At 43.8% G+C, this 22,239-nt stretch overlaps 1 protein-coding gene across 1 annotated transcript; it reads left to right on the top strand.

The window, feature by feature from the left end:
- Positions 1 to 371: 371 nt before the first annotated feature.
- Positions 372 to 20,446, top strand: TRIM27 (tripartite motif containing 27). Its single transcript, XM_049887144.1, has 8 exons — positions 372 to 1,170; positions 2,431 to 2,526; positions 5,465 to 5,695; positions 13,110 to 13,132; positions 15,002 to 15,117; positions 15,230 to 15,262; positions 16,820 to 16,846; positions 18,873 to 20,446. The coding sequence occupies exons 1-8, from the start codon at positions 751 to 753 to the stop codon at positions 19,466 to 19,468; spliced, it is 1,542 nt and encodes a 513-aa protein (XP_049743101.1). The 5' UTR covers positions 372 to 750; the 3' UTR covers positions 19,469 to 20,446.
- Positions 20,447 to 22,239: the final 1,793 nt, after the last annotated feature.

The following is a 22,239-nucleotide window of genomic DNA, read 5'->3' as shown; positions in this document are numbered from 1 at the left end:
GCAGGCCAGATGTCTGTGCTTCCCAGATCCAACACAAAGCCAGCTTTCCCTCTCAGGAGCTGAGGCCTCGGCACAAAAGAGGTAACCCAACAAAAGACTAGGGGTCCAAGACCGGGAAGGAGCGCGGAAGCTCGGAGGTGGGCCCGAGCATGAAGGCTGGGGTGACCCTGTCACTGCTGCGCCCGGCGGACACCGCCTGCCCCTGTCACAGGCTCCCGAGGCTCCTGCTCCAGCGCGTTCCGCCCAAATACCGGCGGCCCCGCCACCCAGTCCTTTCTGGGAGGAAACAGTCCAGGCCTGGAGGCCACAAAACCCTGTCGCGCTCGGGAGGCCCGGCCCAAGCCCCGCCCCCCCGAGCCGCCTCTTCCGTTAGCGCCGGGGTGGGGTCTACACGGCCTCGGGGATCCGCTAGAACGAGGCCACGTTGTCCTGCGCGCTTAGCGCGCCTGGCCCCGCGAGTCCGGTCGGCTGCGCCCACTTCCTGGACCCCTTGCCTCGGTACGGGTCTCCGTGGGACCGGAGTGTCCCGGCGCCCACGCAACGGGGCGCCGAGAGGGGCCCCGCCACTTCGAGTCTCCAGCGCGCGGGCGCGACCGGGATCTGCGACCAGCATCTGGGCCCGGAAGGCGCCGCCCCGCTCACCTCCCCGCGCGTCCTGAAGTGGAGACCCGTAGGGAGCGCAGTAGAGTGGGGCTCCGCGCAGAGCTCAGCGAAGGGGCCCATGCCCGTGCGCCCCCGCGGGCCAGCGCCATGGCCTCCGGGAGCGTGGCCGAGTGCCTGCAGCAGGAGACCACCTGCCCCGTGTGCCTGCAGTACTTCGCCGAGCCCATGATGCTCGACTGCGGCCACAACATCTGTTGCGCGTGCCTCGCCCGCTGCTGGGGCGCGGCCGAGACCAACGTGTCGTGCCCGCAGTGCCGGGAGACCTTCCCGCAGCGGCACATGCGGCCCAACCGGCACTTGGCCAACGTGACCCAGCTGGTGAAGCAGTTGCGCACCGAGCGGCCGTCGGGGCCCGGCGGCGAAATGGGCGTGTGCGAAAAACACCGCGAGCCCCTGAAGCTGTACTGCGAGGAAGACCAGATGCCCATCTGCGTGGTGTGCGACCGCTCCCGCGAGCACCGTGGCCACAGCGTGCTGCCGCTCGAGGAAGCCGTGGAGGGCTTCAAGGTGAGGGCCCGGCGCGCGGAGCGGGGAGGGGCGGGGAGCCGGAGTCGGACAAAGGGAGGAGAGAGCCAAGGGGGTTTCCTTTTTTCCGCCTAGAAAATGGCTGAGCCGGACGTGTGGTTCACAGCCGTCATTTCCTCTCTGTCCGCTTCAGAGCCTTCGCACTCAGATTTGGGAGAAAAACCTGTAGCTGGTGAGGAAGCCAGAAGTCTCCCCCACCCCCCACTCTGCTTTCCCTGTTATACCCCTGTGTTTACCCGCTCACGGACACGTAGTGTATAAAGACGGCCCCCCGTAGAGACCTCCCCACGCTCCCACCCCCCACCCCCACCTGGACATTTTGAAAGGTGTGAGGAAAGCGACATACACATCAGCCACCTTCAGAGACACAAGTACTCCTGTGGGCTCTGATCTCAGACAGAACACACCCGGAGGTTAACTGGCTGTACATACATCGAATCAAGCCTATAAGCATTTCACCAGCACTTCCCTGTGCTCTGGCCTGTTCTACAAGCTCCTGGAAAAGAACAGAGCACTTTACTGCTTGGGCAAGTCATTTAACCTCTCTGAGACTCAGGAGGGTAACAACACATTATTATGAAGATTAAGTGAAATATGTGTGGAGCCCTTTGTGAGCTGTTGGATCAACAGACTGACACAGCTAAACACTAACATGGAAACAAAGTATTAAATATAAGTTTTAAGGCAACATTCAGGGAATGCATGATGCTGTGATACCTGTATACTTGAGTGCTGCAGGGATACACAATTATACATGTTTAAATGTGAGTACATTAATACATAATTTGCCACTTAATGTTTAGAGTGCTTTCACTTAATTATTTCACTCACCTTCATGATAAACACTGAGTAGTTTGGGAAGGTGGTGTTCATTCACCCATGTTATAAAAAAAATGTTATACATGGGGAAAATAAGAGAAGTCATTTTCTCAGGATACCTCTGTGGAGGAGTTAGTTTGGCTTTAAGCCTCTTAGTGCAGTCACCTTCCCAACGAAACTACAGTATCCTTCCTGGGGAGAAGGTAATCCACTGTTTAAGATACACACAAACAGACAAAGGAGACCCTTGGTGCCCCCCTGGGTTCTTGGCCTTTTTCTCCGTGGTGGCAATGTGGTCTAAAGACAGGCTCTAACCAGGGTCTTGGCATGAGGTGTGTGGGTTCCATGTGTGACATGCAGAATAACCATGATGATGCTAAAGTTTTCCTAATCCTGAACTGGCAACTGTCATGGTTTCCTCAGGAGCAAATCCAGAACCAGCTGGACCACCTAAAAAGAGTGAAAGACTTAAAGAAGAGACGGCGGGCACAGGGGGAGCAGGCACGAGCTGAACTCTTGGTAAGGGTCATCACGAATGATGGATAATATTACTTCTGCTGGCCAGTCATTCCCTCTTCTCTGGGCTGATGCTACTTCTGTTATCTTTGTTCAGCCAGGTCACCCACAGCTGTTAGGTGCAGTTGGGATCTCATCTGGACACCTAATAGATAACTAAGCTTATTTCCACATTTTGGGGAAAGGATGGAGGAACCAAGGTGGGAATCCCTGGAGATTCTGACCTTCAAAGAAGATTTAACCTGCTAGCTTTGTATAGATCAGCATTGATCCTTGACAGAGCTGAAACAGGTGAAATTTGGGGCATACTTAGCTTCCTTTCATATCATCCTGTAGACAGGAGCTAATAGTGACTTTGAGTAAGCCTTGCTGTTGCTTCTTGCCTGGAATATTCCTATCCTTGACAGTTTATCAACTCTGAACTTTTCATTTTGCTCTCTTCCCCCATCCTTCCAAAGCCTTGCCAAGTAGCTCATGTGCTTATTTCTGATAGGAGTATTTGGGCGTTTTGTTTTTGAAAAAATATATACATGTATATATCAAAAAGTACAAAAACTTTTGCAACACACACTTATATTTCCACCACCCATGTGTTTATACTTTTTTATGGGCAATAATTAAAATAGTACAAATATTCTTCCAGTAGAGATATTTGCATCTGAAAAGCAAACTCCTAAACTAGTAATGTCTAGTCCTGTCTTGTGAGAATTTTTGTTAACTACTCCTAGCCATGGTTGCACAGTGGTTAAGTACTACGGCTGCTAACCAAAAGGTTGGCAGTTCAAATCCACCAGGCGTTCCTTGGAAACCCTATGAGGCAGCTGTGCTCTGTCCTATAGGGTCGCTATGAGTCGGAATTGACTCGACAGCAATGGGATAGGTTACTCCTGGCCAGGGTATGGTAGGTAAAGCTTTTAGGCAGGAAGCTCTTTCCCATGGTACCCTCTGATTCCAGCACTTGCTCTCCCCACACAATCCACTGAAACCTTGGCTCCCCTTGAAAATAGGTGTGATGGATGGGGAGTCTTCTCAGTGAGCCTGGATGGATTCAAATGATTACACATACAACAGTGCTTGCTGTGGGAGGATTGTCGATGGAAAGATACAGCCCTTCCCTGAGAATCAGAGCGCCTGGACATACTTCCTGGCTCTGACACTAATGAGTTGTATAGATGAAGAGAGTCATACCACTTCTGTGGGCCTCAGTTTTCTCATCTATGAAATGGGTAGGTTGTACTAGACTGGTGATTTTCAGCCAAGGCCATTGCTGCCCTTTGATTCCTTCCAAGGGTATATGGGTGCCTTTGGTTGTCACAGCGGGTGGGGAAGGGATGCTGATGCTAACTGTCCTGCAATGCAAGGAGCTAGTCCTGTGCTAGGCAGAATTGTCCCTACCAGGGTGCCAGTAACACCCTTTAGAGAAGCTGTGGATTTGTTGATCTTTAAGGTCTCTTCTGTCTTTAATTTTATGTTTCTAAAATTGTAATATATGATTTATGTCTTTGGAAGACTTAACCCAGCTGAGGAAGGTATGAGCTTATGAAAAGAATTTATAAGCAAAGATGTATGTACATTACTAAGTTACATAGTGAATGCCTAAGAGGAGTGGCTAGAGGAATGGCTAATTGAAGGAAGTTTGGGGTCAGGTAACTTTCTGTAAAGTGCCAGAGAGTAAATATTTTGAGCTTTGCTGGCCATAAGACTTTGTCACAACTACTCATCTCTGCTGTTGTAGACAATATATGGGTGTGGCTGTGTCCCAATAAAATTTTACTCATCTCCCAAAGAGCTGAGTTTTCTGACCCCTTGTTTAGAATAAAACTTTAATAGAGGTCCTGAAGTGGGAAGTAGGGATGGAGAAGGAAGGACAGACAAGTTGTGACAAACAAGTCCACTCTGGAAGAGGAACCACGGAACCCCCAAAACCAGCGAGACAGGACAGTTGGTGGACACCCTTGAAGGCCAGATAGAGGGTCTAAGGAAATTGATCAAGGTTATTGTGCAGGGGGGTCTAAACCACGTTGAACAGAGGGATGAAAGATTGGAACCAAGTTTAGCAGAATTCTTCCTTCCCTTTCAAAGTATTTCCCACAGAGCACATATCTAACCATTCACTTCCCGGTGTGATAGCCTTTCTTGGCTCCTAGTTGCTGGGGGAATGAGTCTTTATTTTTTAGTCTGCCAGGAAAGGTGTAATCTGGTCTCTCCTTACCTTTTCTGGTCTCTTCCCTCAGCACCCATGTGTTCCAGCCGGACAGAATCATTTGCCTTCTCTCCACACTCCTATGCCTGTGTTGTTTCTTCTTACTGGAATGCCTTTCCACTGATTGCCCACTTGGTGAACTCCTACTCATTCTCCAAGAGCTTGTGTGAACGCTGCCCCTGTTAAGATTTTTCCATATTCTCCCACCCTAGGGTGTCACCCTGTCTTTAATTATAAACCCATGATTATTTATATCACATGAACCTGACTCTCACTTGACTGGGTTCCTTGAGAGCAGGGAGTATGTCTTAATTATCATTGGGTTAACTCAGTCTGGAGGACCCAGGTGGCACCCTTAACGCACTTAACAGCTAACCGAAGGGTTGACAATTTGGGTCCACCTAGAGGTGCCTCAGAAGAAAGGCCTGGCTATCTACTTCTGCAAAATCAACGACTGAAAACCCTATGGTTCAGTTCTACTCTGACACACATGAGGTTGCCATGAGTCAGAATCAGTTCAGTGGCAACTGATTGGTTGTTTATTGAACTCATTCCTCAGCCATTCTAGATATTCAGTAAAGACTAGAACAAATGAGGGAGTGAACAAGGTGCTTGTTTTAGTGTCCTAGGATGAAATGATGAGGTCTTGAGGTAGGTGATCAAGAGAAAATTTGTGTGTGAAAGCCCCTAGAAGGAAGTCTTTGTTCTCTTCACTGCCCTTCCCTGTCACCTGTGCAGAGCCTGACCCAGATGGAGAGGGAGAAGATCGTCTGGGAGTTTGAGCAGCTATATCACTCATTGAAGGAGCATGAGTATCGCCTCCTAGCCCGCCTTGAGGAGCTGGACTTGGCCATCTACAACAGCATCAATGGTGCCATCACCCAGTTCTCCTGTAACATCTCCCACCTCAGTGGTCTGATTGCCCAGCTGGAAGAGAAGCAGCAGCAGCCTACCAGGGAGCTCCTGCAGGTAAGGCTTGGAGTGCTCTGCCATGATGGTTTCCACTAAAATTTGTCTTCCCTCTCCCTTTGCCAAGCAGTATCCAGAACCCCCTGTCACTTTTTAACTCAGCTGGAGCAGCAGGGACTTGCCAAGCTCTACATTAAGCATGTCAGAGGGAAAACCTGTACACTAGAAATGGGTTAACAAAGCTTGGGTCAGTCATTGTCTCTGAAAGGGCAATTGGAAGACCTGCCTAGGCCTTGAACTCTCTGGACCTCGGTGGCCTCATTTGCTCTGTAGTGAGGGGATTTGGACTGCAGTATGACTTTTAAAGACGCTTCTCATGCCTAACCGCCCTTCTCATGCTGACATCCTGTAGTTTTAACATATATTAACATATGTATGTAAAAACCCATTGAATAATAAATCTAACACTTAACTGTTGTGTGTCAGGCACTGTGCTAAGTGTTCCATGTGTGTTACCACAGGTACGGAATAAGTACTTGAGCACAGGAATTGTCAGCCTGAGCAGTCCTGTGCTTAAGCCTGGTAAAGCAGGTGATGTAACTGCAGTCGACCTGGCCCAGCAAGACCACAGGAAATGGCCAGTGCCTGTCTCCATCATTTATATATTCAACACATATTAATTCAGTGTCTGATCTGGGTCAGACAATATTCTAATGAGCGGGATTAAGTGGTGAATACATTTTGCTGTAACTTATGTTCTAATGTGGAGATAAGACAATTAAGAAGTGAACAAACAGTTATCATAGGTGTTGATTAATGCCATTAAAAAATGGATAATGGGATAGAGCAGTTTAACTATGGCCTGCCTCCTGTTTTTGCATGTTCTACAAGCTGCCCTTTTTGATTGAAAAAAATCAAAAGAATGCTATTTCATGACGTGAACATTATATGAAATTCAAATTTTAACGTCCACAGGTTTTTTGGTTTTGTTTTTTTATCCGTAGATTTTTTTATTGGAACACAGTGGTGTTCATTTATTTACTTATTATCTATCATTGCTTTCCTGCTACAAAAGCAGAGTAGAATAATTGCAGCAGAGGCCGTATGGCTCTCAAAGCTTGAAATATTTACTGTCTGGCCTTTTAACGAAAACTTTACTGACCCCTGTTCTAGAGTAGTAAGAGAAGAGAGCCTAACCTTGAGCCTTAAGGAACACCGATATTTAATTGCCAAGGAGAGAAGGAAGAGCTTGCAAAGGAGACAGTTGATCAGAGAGCCAGAATGTGACCAAGAGAAGAGAAATATCCAGGAAGGAAGGAGAGTGGACAACAGTAATGTTAGCTGAGGTCAAATAATATGAGAGCTGATAACCTTTGGTTTAAAAACATGGTCATTGTTGGCGACCTTATCTAGAGCTGCCACAGTGGAACAATCTGGGCAGGAGCCACATTAGAGAGAGCTGAGTGGTGACTGTGTGGGGTAAATGGGGGCTGTAAGAGTAGATGACTATTTCAGAAAGTATGACTATGAGAGAATGTCATAAGTATTTAAGTAAGAAAATACTTAAGAGATAAGAGGTAGGATTACGGGATGTTATGGGGAAGGGCTACTTAAAAAAACTAATTAGACATTTTACGTGTGGGAAGGAAAGCCTATGGTATAAGGAATCAGGTGAGGAAAGACATTGAAAATATAAAAAATGACAAGTTAATCAGTAATATGCTGTTCCTGAGAAGGCAGGAGGGGACGGGAACTAAAGTTCATGTGCAGGAATCAGCTTTGGAAGGTCCTCTGTTGTATATAAAGCAAGATAGGTGGAAGAGGAGGTAGATGCACATTTGATAGTAGAAGCCTGGTAGCTTTAATTTTCTTTTGAATACAGAAAGCAAGATCATCTACCATTGAGCAGGTTTGGGAAATGGGAGTTTTAAAGAATGTGGTAAAGCTCTGAAATTGTTTCAGTGTCTGGGAAAGCCAGTTGGTCTGGGAGCCTTTGTAGGATTGCTTGGTCAGTGATCATCAGTTTATAGTGGGAACAGTCAGCCTTGTGGTGTGATTTTCTCAACAGCTTTGCTTTCTCAGACCTTGATGTCTCTGGGGCGGGCACAGGGATAACAGATAGTTTGGCTTATTCAGGTTTGGGGGCTTTGCAAGTTGGCCTTGAGGTTTTAAGACATTTTCTTTTAAGGCAGAAGGTATTTGTGTGAATATTTTTGAAAAGATGTACATTGAAATTGAAGCTGGATGATAAGGGAAGTGGAAAAAGAAATAGGCCAATGGACTCCATGGATGTGTGGGGGGTGGGTAGGTCTTGATGATATCAAAGAGTGGTTATGGTGGAAGTCATTGGAAAAGCAGGCCGAATATTACTTAATGGGTAAAACTAAAGGCATTCTCACTGAGGTCAAGAACAAGGCAAGACACCCACTATTACTGCCTCTGTGTAGCATTGAACTGGAGATTTTAACCAATGCAGTTGGATAAGAGAAAGCAATTAGAGGTGCTAGAATTGGAAAAGAAGTTAAAACTGTCTTATTTTCAGATGCTGTGATTATATACCTGTAATTAGAGAATCCGTGCTAAAACTAAAGAATTCAGCAAGCTGGCAGGATATAAAATTAGCATACAGAAATCAACTGCCTTCATATGCACAAATAACCATCAGGAGGTATATTAGAAGAGAAAACCCCATTTCTAATGGTTAAAAAAAAAAAAAAACCTAGGAATAAAAGTGTAAGAAACAAACTTAGGAGGACAAAATTATAAAAACTCTTGAAAGACACCAAATAGGCTTGAACAAATGAAAAGATATCCCTTGTTCTTGGATATGATATCGCAACATCATCAAATTGGCAGTTATCTGTAAGTTAATTTATGCAATCCATGCAGTCCCCCAAAATACTAGTACGCTTTTTTTTCTAGAGCAAGCCAATTGATAGTAAAGTTCAGGTAGAAAAATAAGCTCATAAAAATAGCTAAGAAACTTGATGAACAAAGAAGAGCTATGATGGGGAACTAGCCTTGCTAAATATTAAACCATACTACAAAGCCTAAGGAATTAAAAGTGAGTAATATCATGGAAACACACACATAGTAACTAGTCAAAAGAATTGTGTCAAATTGAAAGGAAATACTTGCAACAAATATGACAGGTAGAAGTAATAGCCCTACTATGTGGGGTCACTATGAGTCGGAATCGCCTTGACGGCACCCAGCAACCATTACTACCACTACCAATTGCTGTTGCGTTGATGCCAACTCATGGTGACCACATGTGTCAGAGTAGAACTGTGCTCCACAGGGTTTGGAATGACTGATTTTTCAGAAGTAGATCACCAGTCCTTTCTTCCACAGTGCCTCTGGGCGGGCTGAAGCCAACAACCTTTTGGTTAGCAGCCGAGCACATTAGCCATTTGCACCATGGAAAGAATCGATAAGAATAAAGAACTTTTAAAAATTGAGGTGAAAGACAAAAATTCTATAAAAAAAGGGACAAAAGACAAAAACAAGTTGCAGAAGAAATATAAAAATGGTTCTGAACATATGAAAAAATATGCAACTGCACCCATAATAGGAGAAGTACAAATTAAAACCACACTGAGATACCCTTTCTTACCAATTTAAAAAAAAAAAAAAAATTTTTTTTTTTTTTTTCTAATTAGGATGGCAAAAAAACTAAGTTTAAATTCTTGGCAAAGACATGGTGGGGGAGAGACACTCTAATCTGATGTGAATGCAAAATAGTACAGCCCGTTTTGGAAATAGATTGCCAAGGTGTTCTTCTACGGTACCTCTGGTTGGATTCGAACCGCTGTATTTTCGGTTAATAGCCAAGCACTTAATCATTTGTGCCACCCAGGGTCACGTGTGTGTGTGTGTGTGTGTGTGTGTGTGTTTGTATAGATGTATATGTATATTTAAGGAGCCTTGGCGGCACAGTGGTTACGCGCTTGGCTGCTAACTGAAAGGTTGGCAGTTCAAACCCACCAGTTGTTCTGTGGGAGAAAGATACGACAACCTGTTTCCATAAAGATTACATCCTTGGAAACCCTGCGGGGCAGTTCTACTCTGTCCTATAGAGTTTGCATTTAAGTTCTTATGCTTTTTCCTTTTTTGGGGATAGTGGTATGAGTATATACAGTAGGAGCCCTGATGGCACAGTGGTTAGGAGCTCAGCTGCAGACCAGAAGGTCAGCAGTTCGAATCTACCAGCTGCTCCTTGGAAACCCTATGGCGCAGCTCTACTCTGCCCTGTAGGGTCGCTATGAGTTGGAATCTACTTGATGGCAATCGGTTTTTTGAGTATGCAAATAGTACTTCTGAAACTGTTTTTCTAGTGTGTTAAAGGATTGAGCAAATGAGTAAATCTAGTGACATATAAATATGGAATAGGGAAAGGCAAAAAGGATTGGATTAGAATTGGAGATAGCATAAACTCATGAGTTGCTAGCTCTCTGTCCACTGAAAAAGAATAGAACAATGACATCCCATAGGAATGATCACAACTAGAGCCTAGATTGTGTTTTTTAGATACGATTCCCCACCAAAGGGAACCAGGACTCCTTAGATTAGAAAAGTGATGGGAGCATATCAATAGGACATAGAAACCAATTTGAAAGGACTCCCACCAAGTCTCAGACATTTTGAGCACCAAAATAATGGGTTATAATTCATTGAAGCACTTACTGATGCAGATCAAAGACCACAGCCTTCAGTATGGATTACACCTCAACATAAAGAAAACAAAAATCCTCACAACTGGACCAATGAGCAACATCATCATAAACAGAGAAAAGATAGAGGTTGTCAAGGATTTCATTATACTTGGATTCACAGTCAACAACCATGGAAGCAGCAGTCAAGAAATCAAGATGCATTGCATTGGGCAAATCAGCTGCAAAAGACCTCTTTAAAGTGTTTAAAAGCAAAGATGTCACCTTGAGGACTAAGGTATGCCTGACCCAAGCTATGGTGTTTTCAGTCTCTTCCTATGCATGCAAAAGCTGGACAATGAATAAGGAAGACCAAAGAGGAATTGTGGTGTTAGCAGAGAATATTGAACATACCATGGATTGCCAAAAGAACAAACAAATCTGTCTTGGAAGAAGTATGACCAGAATGCTCCTTAGAAGCAAGGATGGCAAGACTACGTCTCACATACTTTAGACATATTGTCAGGAGGGATAAATCCTCGGAGGACATCATGTTTGGTAAAGCAGAAGGTTAGTGAAAAAAAGGAAGACCCTCAATGAGATAGACTGACACAGTGGCGGCAACAGTGGGCTCAAACATAGCAACGATTACGAGGATGGCACAGGACTGGGCAGTGTTTTGTTCTTTTGTGCATAGTGTTGCTATGAGTCAGAACCAATTCAACGGCACCTAACAACAACAACAACATGTATTCTTACTAATAATAAATAAAAAACCAGTTGCTGTCAAGCCATTTCCAACTCACGGTGACCCCATATGTGTCAGAGTAGAACTGTGGTCCGTTGGGCTTTCAGTGGCTGATTTTTCAGTAGATCACCGGGCCTTTAGAGATACCTCTGGGAGGACTCAAACTTCCAACCTTTCAGTTAACAGCAAAGCATGTTAACAGTTTGCATGACCCAGGGAGGGAGAATGGTTCCAGTAGAATGTCAACTAATTAATATAGAAGGAATTTTGAAGTTAGGAAATCGCCATTTGGCAACCATCAGGTAAAAAATTAATTCAGACAAGAATTATCAATGAATGCTAAATTTAAGGTTGGGGGGAGTTTAATTAGGATTGAGGTACTTCTGTAATCTCAAAGTATCACTTAACATGTTGTATGGTTGTTAGGTGCCTTCGAGTTGGTTCCAACTCATAGTGATGCTGTGAACAACAGAACAAAACACTACCCGGTCTTCTGCCATCTTCACAATCGTTATTATGCTTAAGCCCATTGTTGCAGCCACTGTGTCAGTCCATCTCGTTGAGAGTCTTCCTCTTTTTCACCAGCCCTCTATGAAGTGTGATCCCCTTCTCCAGGGACTGGTCCCTCCTGATAACATGTCTATCATTTATATCCTCTTTGCTGGTGTTGAATCGATTCTGACTCACAGCGACCCTATAGGACAGAGTAGAACTGTCCTGTAGGATTTCCAGGGAGTGGCCAGTGGTTCAAACTGCCAACCTTTTGGTTAGCGGCCAAGCACTTTAACCACTGTGCCACCAGAGCCCCATCACTTATATATTACTTATTAATTATAAAAGGAAAAATAGTAATTACACAGTGATCAAAATCAACATCATCATAAGGGGCAAGCAAATATCATGTACCTTTAGAAGGACACAACATAAAAACCAGTCAAAGATGAATTCAGTCATCAGGTAAATATCAGCCAAGCCCAAATTTAAGGACATTTTATAAAATAACTGTCCTCTGTTCTTAACATGTCAATGTCTTGAAAGACAAATCAAGGTAGAAGAACTGTTTCAGATTAAAGCTACATGTCATGATAACTAAATGCAATGAGTGATCCTGGATTACCTTGTGGGGAAAGGGGAAGGAAGAATTGTTGTAAAGAACATTATCAAGACAATTGATTAAGTTAGAATATGGATTGTGGATATGATAAACATATCGATGTTAAATTTCCTGAATCTAGTAACTATACTTTTGTTATAAGGAGCCCTGGTGGTATAACAGTTAAGCACTTGGCTGCTAACAGAAAGGTTGGCAGTTTGAACCCACCCAGCATCTGTGAGGGAAGAAAGACTTGTCAAGCTGCTCCCATAAAGGTTACAGCATATAAAATCCTATGGGGCAGTTTCTGCTCTGTCACATGTTGTCACTATGAGTTGAAATCAACTCGATGGCAGCTAACAGCAACAACAACAACAACTGTAGTTATATTAAAAAAAAAAAAAAAATTCTTGTTCCTAGGAAATACTGACATATAAAGGAGTAAGGGGATATGTTGTAAACCATATACTTTCAAATGGTTCTAAAGAAAAATATTGCTTAAAATATATAGAGAGAGGGTGGGGGTGGGGAAGAGAGAACGATAAAGGAAATGTGGTAAGCCATTAAATGCTAGTAAATCTGAGCAAAAGGTACATAGGAGTTTTTTGTACTAGCAGCTTTTCTGTCAGTTTGAAATTATTTCACAATAAAAAGTCAAAGAAAGTAAGCTGGACGGGTAGGCAGTTGTGGTCCAAGGGTAAGATGCTTGAATTAGTAAATTTGAAATGATGAAATTCCTCTACCAGTGGGTGATGGTTGCAAAAGGAGGGCATGGTAGATGCTGGTATAGCAATAGTGTGGGGTGTAGTCTTCTGCCTGATTTTTAGCTGCTTGACGCCATGAGTTCTGTTCCATTGTTCCTTGTCTCCCTGACTTCTCCCCAGAGAACTAGCCCATATTTGGGTTTTCAACAAATGTTTGTTAGAGAAAACTAAAATGTTGATTGACTTCTCATGGTTATCTTTTTTCTTTCCCTTGTAGGACATCGGGGACACATTGAGCAGGTACAGTGTCTTCTCTCCCTAGTGTTAAGTCAAACACGGGAAGACTGTCCCCCTCATACTTGTTCATCCTGAGAGGAACCCAGAGCCTGGGATGAACATATTACCAGAGTGACACATATCCTGCCTGTCCCTGAACAGAGTCACTGCTGCACAAAAAATTGAATGAACTATAGCTCTTCTCACTGAAACCGAGGAATTGTTGACAAATTGTGGAGTTGGGGGTTGGGTGGGGGAGCTCGTTCCAGATGGTGCTCATGGTTCAGTGGTGTGTGGACACTTCCAGAATGTGAACCACCTCCACTGAGATTGTGAGGACTTAAGGGGGTTGGACAGAGTACAAGGAAAGCTTATGGTTGTTGCTCCTTAAGCATTTCAGAATCCTATCCCTTTCATGATGTCATTTTTTTTCCTACAAGGGGGAAAATAAGGCCTAAGGAAGGCATTACTGGTTGAGACTTACATATTAGTGATGAGCAACCTGAGTTCTGGCTCTTATTCTGATTATTTCTCTGCACTACCATCAAACAGAAAGTGAGGAGGAGCTTCCTAGGAGTTGGGACATGACTGAGCAGGGAGAATTCAGAGTGAGCAAATGCCAGGGCTGAGTTGATTACAGGGCAAGTGGTGAGGGTAAATGGGATAGGCCTGGGAAGATAATGTTTGGCACAAGAGTACTTAAAGGAGTGGAGACTGGCTTTGAGGGACTGGGCTTTTAAGTTGATTAGAATCGTGAAATGCTGAAGAACTTCCGGAGGAAAATGTTTGACTCTGTGGGGGCATTTGAGGTGATGAGGAGAAAATTATCTCTGTATGGAAATGAGAAGGGCCGTAGAGAATGGGGAAGGTTGGCTGGAAGGACTTAGGGATAAACCCCCAGTGCCATCGAGTCGATTCTTAGGGATAGAATTATGTAAATAAGATAGAGATTCTTAAGGATTCCTGGGATGGAGATGAGTTGGGACTTATATCAGGGTCAGCCAGATGACCCAAGCAAATACTGCTTTTATCTGCCACTTTTTGGTGCCAATGTAGTTCTGACCCAGCATTATGGAGGTAGACCCCTTAGACCCTAGCATCTTGTGATACTAAGGATTAGATTTGGCTATATGAGAGGAAACCCAAAGTTTCATTGGCTTAAGGCTTAGATATAATAAACATTTTTGTCACCATACAAAAAATATTTAGGTAGGAACCCAGGGCTGATATGGTGGCTCCAGTGATTCCTTCTGCCATTCCTAAGGCATGGTCCTTATTCTCATCATCTAAGATGGCCGCTAGAATGTCAGCCAGCAGAAGAGAGAGAAGAGTCACATCACCTTCCTTTTTAATCAAACTTCTCAAATTACCATAAATACAGTCACAAGGTCACACCTAGCTACAAGGGAGACTGGGCATCCATGAGCCTAGTGAAATTTGAAGATGGGAGAAGGGATATTAGGTTGGCAACTAGCAGTCTTTGCCATGCTTGGGCATGGGATAACTAGGTATTCTCCAATGAGTACCTAACTAACTGTAGGTGTCATTCTATCCATATTTGAGAACCAGAGGATTCTGGATAGTTGCCCACCATGAATATCAAGGACTTTGTCATGGAATCCAGTGCTTCCTGTGAATATCAGCCTAATCAATTTAATTTGAAAATCTCTTTTTGAGGACTTGCTATTTGAAAAGCTGTGAGCTACGTTCCTTGAATACCAAAATGAGTCAGATATCATGCCTGTTCTGATCTAGAAAATCACAGTCTAGGAGGAAAGTGTCGGAAAAGGTGTAGTAACTGATTTTAAAGACTGTCCACGTATTTCGCGCAGACTCTGTCCTGGCCCCGTGGAGATGGGGAAGGGATTTGCTCACGTTGTTTTTTAAATTTAGGGCTGAAAGAATCAGGATCCCTGAACCCTGGATCACACCTCCAGATCTACAAGAGAAAATCCATATTTTTGCCCAAAAATGTCTGTTCTTGACGGAGAGTCTGAAGCAGTTCACAGGTAATGTGAGGAGAGGGGTCATGAGGGGAAATGGATTTATTGCCTGAGAGGATATACTTTCTAGCCAGGGAGTGGGATGCAAACTGATTATCATCTCTTTTTCTCCCCTTAGAAAAAATGCAGTCAGATATGGAGAAAATCCAAGGTAAGTGCATCTATTTAATGAGATTTCGATGTTGACGTTTCCTGGGGAGAAGAGCATCGGCATTAAAGGTGTGAAAAAAATGAGAGGACAGATAAATTCCATAGCCAGCCTGCTCAGATTTTCTACATCTTCCTTTTTGTTTTGTTAGCTTTTTGCAGTTAACAGCCTCTTGTTCCAACTTAAAATCTGTTAACTATATTCAGTTAGTTCTGGATTAATCTACATTGATTGAGCAGAGAAATAGACAATCCAAAATTTAATAATTTTTTTTTTTTTTAAATTGGGAAAGAGAATGAAAAACTCTACCCTAGTTATATATTTCCTTTGAGCTGATATTTAAAGTTAATTTACTAAGCTCCTGTTGCCTTTGAGCACAGGTGCTCACAGGAGCGGAAGACTGAGTTGGCAAGGGAAGGAGGTGGTTAGGAGCAGGGATTCCAGGTTCTAGGCCCAGCTCTGCCACTTACTAAGGATTCTGCGCTGTAATTTTCCCATCTGTAAAATGAGGAAAATAATAGTTCTTACCTTATAAAGTTGTAATGATTAAATTAGTTGGAGTTTCTAAAGCCTTTTTTTTTTTTTTAGAATGGAGCCTGACATATAATAAAACACTGTATTTATGTTTAATAAATAAAGTGTTTAGGCATTTGGGGGAAGCTTTTTCCAGATCTAAAATTTTCTGCTCAAGAACCACATACAGGTAGAAGTTGGCTATATACTGAATGCTGAAATTCCTAGGCAGTGTGGTGGAGTTTGAAATCCTTACATGTAGGTAAACCCTTTACTTATGTATTACAAATTCCCCATAGTCTCTGATAATTTCCCAGGATCTATTAATTGTGTCATATCATGTGGGCTGAAACCGTATTTGCATTGCATCTCCCCAGATGTACACTTTTTTGGCATCTAGCAACATAGATTTAGGTGGCACCCACATGTCCTTCACCAGCAAGACAAATGGGTAAAACCTCCCCTTAATACAATGGGTAATACCAGAAGTGGTTAGTTCAGGCAGGACTTTCCTTGATCTGGCTCTCATTTTCTTCTACTCTTTTGCCACTTGAAAGGCTCAATGAGAACATATCTGTGAAAATGCTTTGTCAACTGTACATTATAAATGAATGGACTTTGTTTGCCCCAGAGTGACCCTGTGGGTGTGACTGGAGCCACCCACCCCCTGACACAGAGGTGGCTTATAAAAACTAAGAGTCTGTATGTCATGGACTCAGAACCAAGTTTCCCCTTGCAGAGCCAGCTGGCCCATTGCGGGTTGGAATCCTTGATCTTGGCTCAGCTTGACACCATATTCTACCATTCTCACACATGTGGTTATCCATGTACCCAAGGTTTCCAGCCCCACTTCCCTTGAAGCTCTTGGCTAGATGATGGAGTCATACTTTGTATGAAAAAATCAGTGCATGACTGACAAGGAGTGTTCTGGGGGTTCCTAATGGAGACAACTGCTTTATGATAACTCTGCACAAAGCTTCCTCAACTTCTGTGTTTCTGGGAAATTCTCATATGACTTCTGTAAACTTCTTTTCTCTTTTCTTTCAGAATTGAGAGAAGCTCAATTATACTCAGGTAGGTGATGGCAGACAAAACCACATCAGAGAAAAGAAATAAAATCCTTGTGAACATTACCATTGTAAATAATTTTGGAAATTTCTAAATTTGGATTCTTTAGGTTACATAGGAGTCTGAGTGGTACAGTGGTTAAGTGTTTGGCCGCTAACTGTAAGGTGGCGATTCGAACTCATCAGCTGCTCCTCGGGAGAAGGATGTGGCAGTCTCCTTCTGTAAAGGTTTACGCCTTGGAAACCCTGTAGGAACAGTTCTACTCTGTCCTGTGGGGTCGCTATGAGTCAGAATCGACTCAACGGTTTTAGGTTACATGTGTAAAAATGATAAAGATCAACAAAACCACTGGTTATTTCTGTATGTTTACAATATCTTTGCCTCATGAAATGCCTCAGAGCTGAAACCCACAGATCTTTTAAAATCAGGGGATATCAAGCTCAGTTGCTATGAAGGATTACAGAATGGAAACTAGTTCCCAAAAAGTAGAGGGTGCTGGTACACTGGTGTGCCTGCCCAGCCTGAGAGGTAACTTGTAGTTTGGGAAAAACAGTCATCCTTTCAAAAGGAAGGATTGAGCTCAGCTCTCATTCTGAGTGCTACAGAGTCTAGGAATCTTGTGTTTCCTACCTTCACTATACTTGGGGCAAGAATTGATATTCCTCCACCCCTGCCACCACCTTCACCCTGAGGTTCAGAGAAACTAGGCAACATGCATGATCCCAGAGGTACTCAAACCAGAGGTGTGTGGTTTCATAGTCACACAGCCACCTTCTGCTGCATAGAATCCTCTTCATGACTAGAGGGACTCTCTATACAATAGGTCTTCATTCACTGGTATCCACCAACTGCGATCTATACATAATTCTTTCAGCAAATATAAATCATGTTGACACTGTGCCAGGTACCACAGGGGGGACATAAGACACTGTCCTGCCTTTGGAGTTGTGAAGTATAGCCACAACAGAGGAAAGACCATTGTGGACAGATTACTGACACCCAGAAGTGAGCATCTGGGGTTCTTGGTCACCTCCACCAGTTGCCTCTCATGAAACTTTTGTTGGGGAGTCATTGAGCCTACCTGAGCTTTGGTTCTGAGAGTTAATGTGTGAGAGTCTCTCCTGAAAAAGGATGTTGTGAGGAGCAAACGAGAGAATATATCAGTGTTTTTAAAGCAAGAAAGCACCACATGACTGTGAAATGCTGTAATCTTAAATACCAGAACAGATGACACAGATGATAACACAGTTTTGAATTTGAGAAAAAGGAAAGTGATAGAGTTTGGGCTGATTAAGAAAAGCTTTGTGGAAGATGTGGGTCTTGTACTGGACATTAGAAGATGAACAGGATCTAGATGTGCAGATAAAGATCCCACAGCATGGGGGACATAAAAGAGGAATTTGAGAGGTGGGCAGATTACTACAGATTCTCAGTCCCTTATCCGCAATTTCAAAATTCTAAAACTCTGGAAGCCAAAAGCTTTTCCATGGTAGCAAGAAATGTCGCACGGTAGCAGGTTTTTATGGTATCAAAACTTGAACTTTGTGGGACAGTTTAGAATCTCTATCCTGTATAATGTGAACACTCATATAGTTTACAGTAGATCTTTTAATATTTGATTATAGAGTACTCCACCACACTCTGCTGGTGTAAAGATCACATTGGCTTTCTGAACTTTGTAATATTCTGAGTTCTGTAAAACTTCTGACTCTGAGGCTTTCATATTAAGAGATTGTGGACATGCGTGTAAGAAAACCTCAAATTAAGCTTATCATGGCTATGGGATTTAAGATGTGAAAGAAAGTGAATAAAATTTCTATGCTTTCAAAATATCCTGATTGAAAAAGGTGACCAACTAAACCAAACAGTAACCTTTGAAATGTCAACTTCAGGATGTATTTCCTCCTAAGACAAATGTAGCTTATGGTGGGGAGCTCTTATTCTCTTCTCAGGGAGGTAGGAGAAAGGCTGGAAGTTCCAGAATGGGCTTTTCTGTTCCTCAAGACTGACCTTCCCCTCTGTGTCTCTGCAGTGGACGTGACTCTGGACCCAGACACGGCCTACCCCAGCCTGATCCTCTCCGATAATCTGCGGCAAGTGCGGTACAGTTACCTCCAGCAGGACCTGCCTGACAATCCTGAGCGATTCAATCTCTTCCCCTGTGTCTTGGGCTCTCCGTGCTTCATCGCCGGGAGACATTATTGGGAGGTAGAGGTGGGAGATAAGGCCAAGTGGACCATAGGTGTCTGTGAAGACTCTGTATGCAGAAAAGGTGGAGTGACCTCGGCCCCCCAGAATGGATTCTGGGCAGTGTCATTGTGGTATGGGAAAGAATACTGGGCTCTTACTTCCCCAATGACTGCCCTCCCCCTACGGACCCCTCTCCAGCGGGTGGGGATTTTTTTGGACTATGATGCTGGCGAGGTCTCCTTCTACAACGTGACAGAGAGGTGTCACACCTTTACTTTCTCTCATGCTACCTTCTGTGGGCCTGTCCGGCCCTACTTCAGTCTGAGTTACTCGGGAGGGAAGAGCGCAGCCCCTCTGATCATCTGCCCCATGAGCGGGATTGATGGGTTTTCTGGCCATGTTGGGAATCATGGTCATTCCATGGAGACCTCCCCTTGAGAGATGAACTCAGGCCAGAACAACTATTGGCCATACTCTTACCCTAGGCACATGGCATCTCATTGCCTTGCCACTTCCTGTCCATCACAGCTGGATATCCTTACAACTTTCCATGCCTTTGCAGTGGAAGACGGGATGTCCATGTTCTTGACCATCCTTTCCCTTTCCAGGCAAATTGTAATGAGAAGTATCAAGGTTGCCCAGAAATAAAAACCAGATGTTCACCTCCAGTGTTTCATACTTCTTGGTTTTACGAATTACTGGAGGGAATAAAGAATATGGATAATCACTGGATTTGGAGGGCTATTCCAGGTAGTTACTGCTTGGCTTAGCCTGGCTTCCTCTGGTTCCGTCCCACAGTGATCATGGGTATTTGCTGTCATTTTTGGACTAGGGCTCTATACCTAATTCCCCATCTGCCGTAGTTTTATTAACTCCATTAAAGAGGCGTGTATGTGTTTTGGTTAGTTACAGTTATTTTACAATAATGGTGGGAAAAGGCCCTACCTCTGTTGTAGAGATAATATTCTAATTAACATGATCTTTGCCTCTGTATCTTTTCTGAGGACTTTGTCTGCTCCATCCTAATGAAAAATGCGTTCTGCTGCGGGGTACATGTCATCCAAGATGATTTTCTGCCCAGCATCATTCATTGTTTCTAGATCCCCTCCTTGTCACATTTGTGGACTGGTGGCCAGTCATACACCATGCCTGGAAGAATTCTGGGTAGTATTCCAGGGATTCATCAACTTCCTGCCTCCTTTTTTCCATCTCCTTTAGGAGATGGGGGAGTTGGTCCGTCTGATGTACGTACCATCAACGATCAACTCCATGCTCATGGACATTGGGTCACAAAGTGTCCTAGGGTCAGAAGGCTAAGACAGATCACTTTGAGCAAGCCCCCATGATGTTTCTTAGCTCTGCTTCTCTGTGGGTACGTGCTCTGTTTGAAAATAAAGTGAGTGTGCTGGTTGTTTACATTGTTGTTTCCCCGGTCTTGATAAGATTGGATTTATAGATGTTGGACTGAGTTGAAAGAGGGTCCAAACCCATAAATACCAAACCCATTGCCATCGAGTGGATTCCAACTCATAGTGACCTTATGGGACAGAGTAGAACTGCCCCATAGGGCTTCCAAGGAGTGCCTGGCGGATTCGAACTGCCGACCTTTTGGTTAGCAGCCGTAGCACTTAACCACTACACCACCAGCGTTTCCGAAAGAGGGTCTTGGGAGAGGAAATGGCTAGTGGTGATAATTTCCCTTATGGATCCAGAATCCCCTTCTGACCCACATTTTACCTCCAAATGGGCAGTAAACACTGTTTTCTCAGTACCACCTCACTACTGAGAAAGTAGTGTTGGACATCTGCTGCCTATAGCTCTATATTGGTATATCCAGTAACTTCACTAGGAAACTATTGTCTCAGGTTGTTTTTTGTAGTTGGCAGTGGGGTAATACAGCTTGGCATAGATCAGAAAGTCCAAAATTGTGCCTCCCAACCCAGAACCACCAGCCCAAGCCCCTGGGGGTCCTGACTTGACCATGTGTTCAGAAGGAAAGGTTAGGCTGAGAGAACAGCTCTAAACCCACGAGTTTGGATCTTTTCCTCTTTTGGACATAGCCTCAGAAGACAAAATTCTATACACTATACTTGATCCTGTACCAGGCGTCAAAGTTTCATGCCTGCAGGTCATGAGTTGGTGGTACGTTCTGTTTGGTTCATTTATTCATCAGGTTTTAAGGGAGATAATATAACCAGGGTGTTATAGAGAGGAGCTTCCATAAGACTAGATTATCTTTTGCTGAAAGCCATTGCTTTCCAGTCAATTCTGACTCATAGTGACCCTATAGGACAGAGTAGAACTGCGCTATAGGGTTTCCAAAAAGCGGCTGGTGGATTCGAACTGCCAGCCTCTTGGTTAGCAGCTGAGCTCTTAACCATTGCTCCACCAGGGCTCTAGCTTTTGCTGAATACTCTGATATGTGTATGTGTGTGTCTATATACGTATATATGTACACATACATATATATACATATTTATACATACATGTATGTATACTTATATAAACATGTGTTTAAATGTAAGACACTGTTATCACACACAGAGCAGTCCTTGGCACAGAGTACAAAGTGCTCTATGCACAAGAATTTATTTAATCCTTTTATCAACCCTATGAAGGAGATACTATTACCCTTATTTTGCAGATGAAGAAACTGAAACACAGAGAGGGTAAATGGCTTGTCCAAGGCATACAGCTAAGAAGGAGCAGAGCCAGGATTCAAACTGAGGCAGAACAGACAAATCAACAACCAGATACATCAAATCCTGTCCCACGGTATATATGGATTATGCTTTTCTTCATGAGGAGGGCAGAGCAGAGACCGGAAGCCTTGGAATGCCAGTCCATTGACTTGGAATGCATGTCTTATAGCAGTGACTGTGTCTACCCTAGACTGTAGGATCTGTAACTGGAAAAATTGCATTCTCCTTTTTCCTAATTAAGACCACTGTGGCAGGGAGGAAGAGTAAGGGCCTACAATAAAGGACACATTGTACCAGTCCAAGTAAAGGAGCCCTGGGCTCCAGGTCCTTGCTGCCTGAGTGATGGAGCTGTCTCGAGGCTAACTTAAAGGATCACACGGTGGGTCTGCTTTATTCTTAGTAGACCTAGTGCTTTAGGAGCAACAGTATTACACATTTTTATTACAAGCAGCAGCTGGAGCAGTGATAATCAACCTTGTTGGAGTCAACAAAAATATTTCTGATTTG

This window comes from Elephas maximus, chromosome 1 (assembly GCF_024166365.1).
Source record: "Elephas maximus indicus isolate mEleMax1 chromosome 1, mEleMax1 primary haplotype, whole genome shotgun sequence".
Classification (NCBI taxonomy): Eukaryota; Metazoa; Chordata; class Mammalia; order Proboscidea; family Elephantidae; genus Elephas; species Elephas maximus.
This window is presented reverse-complemented; position numbering and strand designations above follow the sequence as displayed.